Source organism: Grammomys surdaster, unplaced genomic scaffold, assembly GCF_004785775.1.
Source record: "Grammomys surdaster isolate TR1022 unplaced genomic scaffold, NIH_TR_1.0 126121, whole genome shotgun sequence".
NCBI lineage: Eukaryota > Metazoa > Chordata > Mammalia > Rodentia > Muridae > Grammomys > Grammomys surdaster.
The window spans coordinates 3055779-3065425 of NW_021620929.1; the positions used below are offsets into that span (position 1 = coordinate 3055779).

A 9647-nucleotide genomic window follows, 5' to 3' on the forward strand; every position below is an offset into this window, starting at 1 on the left:
TGTGTTCACACCTGCCTGGCTCCATGCTTCAGAAGCCTGTGTTCACACCTGCCTGGCTCCATGCTTCAGAAGCCTGTGTTCACACCTGCCTGGCTCCATGCTTCAGAAGGTGTGTCCACAAGAGTTTTTCGATGCCATTCTCACCATGATTTCTGTGCTCCTTCAGATTGATGTCTGACAGTACACTGTGGCCATCAATTTTCATTTCTGTTTAAAGATCCGTATTTTTAACTTGAGCTTATCCATGAGTGCTCATGAGCTTATGTGCACCACATGTGTGCAGTTTTCACACAGGCCAGAGGATGCTAGATTCCAGGACTAGAGCCATAGGCAGTCATGAAGCAGCTGGTGTGCTGCTTTTCTCTAGAACCACTGACCCATCTCTCTAGTCTCACCACCAATTTTCTCCAACTCTATAAATACATATCTGTCTTTCAAAATTCAGTTCATATACTCATTCCATTCCTACAAATTTCTTGCCAAAATGCTTTTTCCCTCTAAATTAGAAGTTGTCCCCCCCAAAATTCATGAGACAAATTCTATTTTTGTAAGCTAAAAATGGTTTTCATAATTTTAAACAATTGAAAACAACTTAAAAACAGTATTTTGTTAACATGCAAAAAGTAGATACAATGTGAACTTCGGTATGATAATGTTTATAAAACAGGAAACCTTGTCCAGGGTTTACCTGTGGTCCACGGCTGACTTCATGTGTAATGGCAGACCTCAGCAGCTAAAACTGACCCGAGTATGCTGAAATCCAGCTGCTGCTCGTACACCACAAACTGCAGTATCTAGAGTGTCATAGGACCTGAGCCAACATGACACAGACCTTCCTTAAACCAATGTGTATCACTCATACCAAAAAATAAAAATAAAAAAAAGAGTAAAAGTGCACTTTAAATATCTAACTTTGAAGGCACGTTGTTAAATTAGATGGCAAATCAATACTTTCTCAGTTGCCTTTTTGGGCACTAACCTTGTCCTAAAAAATATTTGGTGAAAGTTTCAAACTAAGCAGTCATAACAATATTCCCAACTCAAAGAAAGTCAGTAGTCTTTTTGAACTTTGAAACAAACTATGTCACAACAGAACTTTAAAAAAAAGAAGAAGAAGAAAAAGATAAAAAGAAAGGGAGTTAAGTAAGGGAAGCTACGTTCTAATAATGAGCTCATCACCACTGTTTCCATACAGCGGCTGAAGTCACACTTAGAGAAAAACTTCACAGCCTCTCAGAGACAACAAATGCTCAGAGGTGAGGACACTGAAGCAACATCAGAAGTCACTTTAAAGACAAGGCAAGGAAACTGCAAAGGTTAGTATTAACTTTCAACAAATGAGTTGAAGCTACTAATACTTGTATCTGCAGTTAGTGTTACAGACTCCTGCCATCCACTCGTTCTAGAACTCAAGGATGAATGGGAAGTAATTCAAGAGCTGCTACCTTTTATGAAGAATCTGTGGAACTATAGGCCAAAATATTTTTAAAGGAGCTAAGGAAACATTAATTAAATATAAACTTTAGGTAGAATCTACTACACACTCATGGCGACAGTCTGTGAAGCAGAAAATTCACAAAGCTTGTAAAGCTAATAATAATAACATTAGTCGAGCCGTTGTCATTCACATTATCATTACATTACTATTAACATTCATTCTGGAGTGAGTATCGGAATCTCTCCTAAGTCAGTGAGCCGGGGGTCATGTACCTCTGTGACTCAGCTTCTACTCTATAGATTTCGGCCAGAAGGAGATGCTTAATACCCTGAGTGACCCCAAACCCCAACAAAGCAGACTAGCAGCTACTCAGATAAACTGTATTCCTCTTTCTTTGTTTTAAGCTCAGGGCTGAGGATACACTTTTATAGATAAAGTAAAGCCACTATTTTTCCACCCTAAATGGCTGTAGAAATTTCCTCATACAACAGGCTTGTTCTCAGAGTTCAGGTTCGTGCTGACTGTGAAGGGCACAGCACTTGTACAGGGATGTCAGGATAAGTGGTACATAGGTCACTCCAGCAACAATGAACACTGTGTGTCACACACTGCCAACCACTTCACAAGTTCCTACACTGAGAAAAGCTAACACTAGTAGTGACGTCTCTATTTCCAGTAAATGTTCTAACTTCCAATGACACTCCCAGTAGCACATAGCCAGGGATCCAAATATAAAGAAAATTTTCCTATCTGAAAATCCATTTTGCTGTTCAACTGAGGACCTGCTACCTAATTTTTAATTGAAGAGTATTATTAATTTGCAATAATGATAGGCAAAACAGCAAATATCAAGAGGATTTAATAAGAAAAGCATAAAAATGTCATCTGATGAAGGCACATATAACACAGAACAGACACATATGCCAAGTGCTGGCATACTATTTGAGTGCACCTAGGTTTGTGAAATGATTTCCAATGATGTAAAGTTTTAGCCAACATAACAGTGTATGCCTTTAATACCAACACTTTCAAGGCAAAAGCAGGTAGATTATTGTAAATTCAAGGCCAGCCTGTTCTATACAGAGTTACAAGTCAGCCAAGGTTACACAGTGAAGCCCTGTCTAAAGAAAGACTTTCATTACAAATCTGCATGAATATACTGTGAACATCTGCAATCAAGTCTAGTAACAGAAAACATCCATCTTAAACCTCAATTAACCCCCAAAAGAACTATTCTATTTTTTATCAGCCAACCAGTATGACATAAAAAAGATTATATTTTCAATTTTACTAACAAAACTTTATGAATATTTGGTTTCTCTATTGCTATAAAAATACTTATGAAATACCAATTTTGGCCGACAAAACCTAAAATACTATATGGATCTTCATGAAAAGTTTGTCACCTGTCCTGTAAAACACAGTCTCTCTCTGTAGTATTCTCATTTCATACCTCTTTACTTAAATATTTGCCTCTCTAACTCCACAATGAACTGCTTTAATTCATGTACAAGTCAGTAGTATGGCACTGTTCTTTCAGTAGTTGCTGGCTGCTGTATGGACAGCTATGAGTATCTAGAATGAAGGTATGAAGAAGTAGGTAGCGCTCTTCTGAATAATCCTGATACTTGTCTCTTTTATTTCTGAAATGTAATTGTTAGGGCTAGGGATGTAATTTGTCAGTAGAGAACTTCCCTAGCATGTAAGAGGCCCTGGTTCATTCCCCAGCACTGCTAAAATAAACACAAAATGTGCCATAAAACCAGGCCAACAAGAACCAAAACCTATTTCACCACATACCTACTTCTACTTTGTGGCTATTTCCTGTTTGTTTCCTCAGCTTTCCAGTTCTTCCTGCTAACCCCTCTGACAGAAAATAACAACAACAAGATGTAGCAAAAGCTTTGAGTACAGCGGCTAAACCACCGCTATTATCATTAACACTGGCCTGTCACAGTCAGCCACTCATCACATACTTACTGTTCCTTGTTCTAATAAAAGTTGACACTTGCTGAGACATTCTGGGCTGTCAATCAGTTCCAAGAGTGCTTTCTCAGCCTCTATTCTTTCAGTGAGATCAGTCCCTACGTAGAGATGAGTACACAGTGCTTCCAACTCAGCCAAACTCTTCAGAAAAAGAAAAAGACATCTGACTTAAATGAAAGAGTAGTAATTAAACACAAAAAACAAGAGATACATAAATAATGCTTATATATATCCACTCTATACATAGTTACTGAGCAGTAATGACTCACTTAAATACTGTGGCAAAGGAAGCACATTTCCTACTTCTCAAATTATTTACTTATTAAATGAGTTATACAATGTAACTATACATAAAGGGGAAGATTCACTCCTTTACAAAGTTAACAAAGTTATGTCTGAAAGAAGTTACATGTATGCTAAAATGTTGAAAACCAAAGAGAGCCTCAAACCTAAAAGGTAAACCAAACGAAGAATAGACTAGAAGGTAGTGTGGGCAAAGAAACAGCATTTATAGGGGCTTCAGATAAAATGAATGTACTCATTTCAAGGCATTAAACAGTGGCGAGTAAATAGCTAGGAAATAATGGGCAAGGAGCTGGGGTGGGGAGAAAGACCACACAATCCACCGATAGCTCCACTTACTTCTTTTGTTGTTCCCAACCCTACCACCTATAACAAAAGATCTAATGAGAATTATACGTGTGCTGATCTGGGCCTTCTGAACTCACAGTGCTTCAGGTGAACCATGTTGTGGCTTTTGATCTCACAGTATTTCTGACAACACTCTAATTAAAGTACAGGTTTTCATCTTATAAGCACATCTTAAAAGTTCTATAAATAGAACACATGGAAACAACAAACTAGAAAGTGAGTTCGGCCACCTTCTTGGCTTAAGAGAACCTTGTTAAAGCCATTTATTAAAACAAATTATTTCACTTGGAACTTGAATTACATACTTGATAAAAATATTGGCAGTGATTTTCAAAAACAGGTAGCCAAGTGAGCATCTCAATGGGATATTCCAAAAGAAATGCCAATTTTGTTCAGTTCTGGCCTGAATTTCTGTTTGCAGCTTCTAGCTGCACTCAGCTTCACACCTCTCAAATCCACAAGCAGCACTGAGACAGGAGAGCCCTGGTCCCCTTCCTTGTTTCCACTTCCGCTCCTGCACAGTCCCCGCTTCCCTATCTGTGCCACAACCTAGTAGCCAAGATTCAGGAATTTTCTGCTAAAGAGCCCAAAGACAAAGTCTCAAATTGATTCACTAAAATAAAGGGCCTTACCAGGCCTGCTGGTGCATACTGAAATCACACCAGCTGGGAGGAGGCAGGAGTACTGTCCCATGCTCACTGCTTTAGTCAGAGTTAAATGAGGCAGCAGAGTCGCATGCACACAGCATACTTTACACTTACTACTTTAATAACACTGTAAAGCAAATAACTATATCCCCTAAAAGATAGGTCCACAGTCTATGAATATAATCTTTAGAAAGCGGGTCTTTATAAATCCTTAGTGAAGGGATTTAGATAAAATCACTCTTGATTTGGAGTGGACCCTAAATCCAACTTAAACTCAATTATTGGCATCCTTATAGGAGAGGAAGGACATGGTGGCACGTTTCTAAAATCCAGCACTCAGGAGGCTGAGGCAGGAAGACTGAGAATTCAAGGCCATCATGGCTACATACAAAATTTCTAACAAAATTAGCAAAAGTCTTCTCTGACAGGTGGGAGGCAGTGGCCCCTTTCCTGTAGAGTAGAACTTTCTCCAAAAATGCATGGGAACCTAAGGATTGGTCATGAAGCAAGATGTTCCTTCTATCAATCCACCAATACACACAGGGAGATGCGAATGACTGCCTGCGACTCTCGGAGCACTATGAAATGTAAGTATAAAACACAGAGCCCACAATACCAAATGTTCTTGAAGATGTTCCCATCCCTAAAGTGCCACCTGCAGCCCTCATCAGACTCCTTGCAAAGGTAACACTGCTTGGGAACATGGAAGCTGGCCATATTTGTGACGGTCATTACCACCAGTCTTTCCAAAAACCAGAGTCAAAGAGAAAGGAGTTGGCGAGGTTTCAGATGCAGAAAGATATAGGAGAGAAGGTCATAAGAAGACAGACAGACACTGGAATACCATATCTAAAACCAAGAAGTGCTAAAGCTGCCAAAAACTATGAGAAGCTAGGACAAAGGCCTCCAGAAGGAAGCCAGCCATCTGTTCTGCCTCAGTCTTCTGGCCTTCAAACTGGGAACAATGGGAGTCTTTTTTTTTTTTTTTAATTTTTTGAGACAGGGTTTCTCTGTGTAGCCCCGGCTGTCCTGAAACTCACTCTGTAGACCAGGCTGGCCTCGAACGCAGAAATCCGCCTGCCTCTGCCTCCCAAGTGCTGGGATTAAAGGTGTGCGCCACCACGCAAACAATGGGAATCTTAAGTCACCCCAGTTGTGGCATTGTGTTACAAAGGACCTAGAAAACTAATATTTAAAAGAAAAATAGTATCAATCAAGTCAACGATGTCTAATTATCTAAGTAAAACTATCCAGAAAGACTATGAAAATGTCTGGATATTATTTGCTTTGCTATATTGATTTAATAAACTTCAAGACAGAAAGAAAGGTACATAGTTAATTAGTGTTCAGTCAACATTGCCAATCATCCCTTTCTCCAAAGATGTTTCAAATTATTTTTAAAATATTTTAGATTTGTTTTATATGCATGAGTGTTTTACCATGTATTTTATGCGTGTTTACTTTCATGTACATCTATGCACCACATGTGTGCACTGCTTCCAGAAGAAGGCTTTGATCCCCTGGAACTGGAGATACCGATACTTGTTAGCCATCATGTGGGTGCTAGGAATCAAGCCCAGGTCCTCTGGAAGAACATCCAGTGATCTTAACCACTGAGCTATCTTTCCAGTCCCAATATTCAAAATTATTAACAAATGATAAGTGGTAGAAAATTTAAAAGGTAGAGTTTGAAGTTTTATAAAGGATTTGAAGGGAGCTACAAATTTTGTTTCTAAAAAATTTCTTTGATCTAAAAAAAAGAATCAAGTAGCACCCCGCCCCCCTTGGCCATGCTAAGCATCATGAGCTTCCCAGGAAGACACCCAGAGGCCCACCCATAGTGGGAGCCACTACAGTGAGCAAGTAAGTGATGGAGAGATAGGAGAGGAAGAGAAGCAGAATGGCTTGTGCACTGTGAAGAAAGGCAGACCTGGAGACTTGAGGCTGTGAGCAGCCTGCCTCCCACCTGAGGTGGTGGTGAAGTCCCAGCCCATGCTCACTGAGGGCCATGTCTGGTCCACGGGCAGGCAGCAGCCGGGGTTTATGTTGATTACTACCACTAAAGACTTGTGGAAGTCCCTCTCTGGGCTGCCAACTGGGACCATGTAGGTGTCCAAGAGCTATGCAGAACTAGCCCTGCCCCTCACTGGCTGCAACACTCTGGAGAGCTGGCCCTGCCTCTCACCAGCTACAGCACTTGGCAAACTGGGCCCTATACTTCACCTGGGCAGCACCATAGAGCTAAGGCTGGTGCCATGGGTCACTGGCTCCTTGGATGGGTGAAGAAACAGCAAACGAGTAGAGAGGGGAAGGAGGAGGGGACAGCCAGGAGAACAGGAAAAAGGTGTCAGAGCACATGGAAATTTATGTGAACAATTTTCATATTTTAGTGACAATTTCACATATACCAAAACTCATCTTATTGAAGTTTAGACACATGTATTATGTACCAATTATAGTTCAATACAAAGGCTTTTGGTCCCAACTCCAAAAAAAATCCCCAAACTTTTCAATAATCTTTAAAAACAGATAAATTACCTCCCTATATCTTTCCTATGTTCTGGAATCAAGCTTCTTGACTGCCAATAGTATACTGCCTTCTTGAAACTACCTTTTCCTTCAACAATGAATCCGGTATTATGTTGGCACAAAAGGAGTTGCAGATTTGGATTGTGAATGTTAAATAGTTGTAACAATTTTATTAATCTAAATAGTAATCGTTACAAATCAACATATTTTTGTCAGTGAGAAGTAACTATTTACTCTTTAAAGTTCCATGCTTTGGAATTAAATTCTTAGAAAGCAATTTTTACATCCTGTTCATTATAGAAGTGTTTTTTTTTTTTTCTTAAAACATCATCAAGGTGTTAAAGAAGTGGTAGTTGTTAACAAGAGGTCAAATGGCATGGTGAACATGGTGGATGAGGCACAAGCCCAAAGCTCAATGGATTCAACTACTGCGGCTGTGATTGTGCATGGTGCAGTCCAGTTTTGCCCTGGAGAAGTGGGTCCTTTCTGAATGCTGGCCAAAGCCGTGGGTGCTGCCGCCTTTGTCCATGCCATGGATTTACTGAGCACAGTTCTCAGGTACAGTGGTTGACGAGGACTCTGACTAGAAGCAGACTATCTACCAGTGACCATGGCCTTCTCATGGTGCAAGTTTGGCTCTCAGAAGTGCTTTAGAATTCTCTTTAGGCCAACCACTAAGCTGGTCATCAACGATTGTCATTTTCCTGTCACATGGCACATCTGATCAAGAAATGAATTTACCAAAGTTTTTAAAAAGAAATTTAAAAAAATAAAATGACTTATCATTGTAAAGATAAGAGAGACATGAATTCTCAGATTTCAAAAAACATTTCCATCAGCTCATGAGGATTCATTTACCAAGCTTTTTCGCTTTTCCAATATTCTTCAAATGTCAAATGACCATGAATGAATGATCCACACTGAGTTCTCTGTAATTTTTCTCCTGTAGTTGTAAGAGGATCACTTTCAGTGGCTGCTTTCCATGAGTCACTGTTAACCTTTGATGACCTGCCACAATTCTCCTCAATGTTAGGGTTCTCAACTCCTTCGAAAACTTTATTGAACACCACTGGACTGTACGTTAGAAATCCCTGAGCCACCGGGCAGTGGTGGCACACACCTTTAATCCCAGCACTTGGGAGGCAGAGACAGGCGGATTTCTGAGTTCGAGGCCAGCCTGGTATACAGAGTGAGTTCTAGGACAGCCAGGACTACACAACACAGAGAAACACTGTCTCAAAAAACCAAAAAAAAAAATAAAAAAGAAATCCCTGAGCCAACAACAGCGGAGATCCATTTTACACACTGCTGTTACTGATCCATTTTATACTCAAACAAGAAAATCATGCCTTAGCAGGTGGCTGGAACCTATGTATAGAGAAAAGAAAAACCTACTCCATAAAGTTGGAAGTTTAACCTCCACACATGCACCACAGGGCGTGCATACAGTATAAAACAAGTCAGTTTTTTAAAAAAAAATCACTCAAAGTTTCTTGTCTTCATCATTTCCATAATATAAATCTAAAATAAACATTATTTTTGCCACTAGCAAAAAAGCATACAGTAAGAAATGCATATTAAAATGATTTACAACATAACCACATGTTAAGAGTGTCAAACAACAAATTTCTACAATGCAAAACTACTTTGGTACCAACTGTCTTAGTTAGGGTTTTACTGCTGTGAACAGACACCATGACCAAGGCAACTCTTATAAGGACAACATTTAATTGAGGCTGGGTTACAGGTTCTGAAATTCAGTCCATTATCATCATAGCAGAAAGCATGGCAACATCCAGGCAGGCATGATGCTAGTGAAGTTCTACATCTTGATCCAAAGGCAGACAGATGACTGTCCCCAGGCAGCTAGGAGGCAGCCTACCCCTAAAATGACACATTTCCTCCAACAAGGTCACCAGTGTCACTCCTTGGGCCAAGCATAGTCAGACCACCACACCAACCAAATAGTTGTTTAAGTGCGCCACAGTTTACAAGAGTATTTTCATCTTTTTTTAAGCCAATTCTAAAAACTAGAATCCTGCATACTACAGAATTTTAGTGTGCTCATTCTTCAGATTAAAAAACCTAAAATTGACAGGGTACATGCATGTAAGCTGTACAAGATCAGAGTCAATGACAAGTCTGTATGCACCAGGCACAGCTCCCTCACCATCTGCCATCCTGCCACCCTTTATTCTTCTGTCCTCATCAACCTGCCAACAATGTCCAATGCCTACTTTTAACCTCCGCTTATATATGTCTACAAAGCCCTTCCAGAAAGGTACCAAAAATAATACCAGAACAGGAGAAACCACATTACACATGGCTCTGGATCTGTGGAAGCCACATTACACATGGCTCTGGATCTGTGGAAGCCACATTACACATGGTACACA

General features: G+C 40.0%; 1 protein-coding gene across 2 annotated transcripts in view; it reads right to left on the reverse strand.

Annotated features, from left to right (window-relative positions):
- Positions 1 to 9647, reverse strand: part of Ranbp17 (RAN binding protein 17) — a 286889-nt gene that overhangs the window by 273827 nt on the left and 3415 nt on the right. For both annotated transcript variants that reach the window (XM_028756444.1, XM_028756443.1), the window contains exon 2: positions 3419 to 3565. In XM_028756444.1, coding sequence (XP_028612277.1) covers positions 3419 to 3565 — 147 coding nt within the window. The remainder of the gene's footprint in view (positions 1 to 3418; positions 3566 to 9647) is intronic.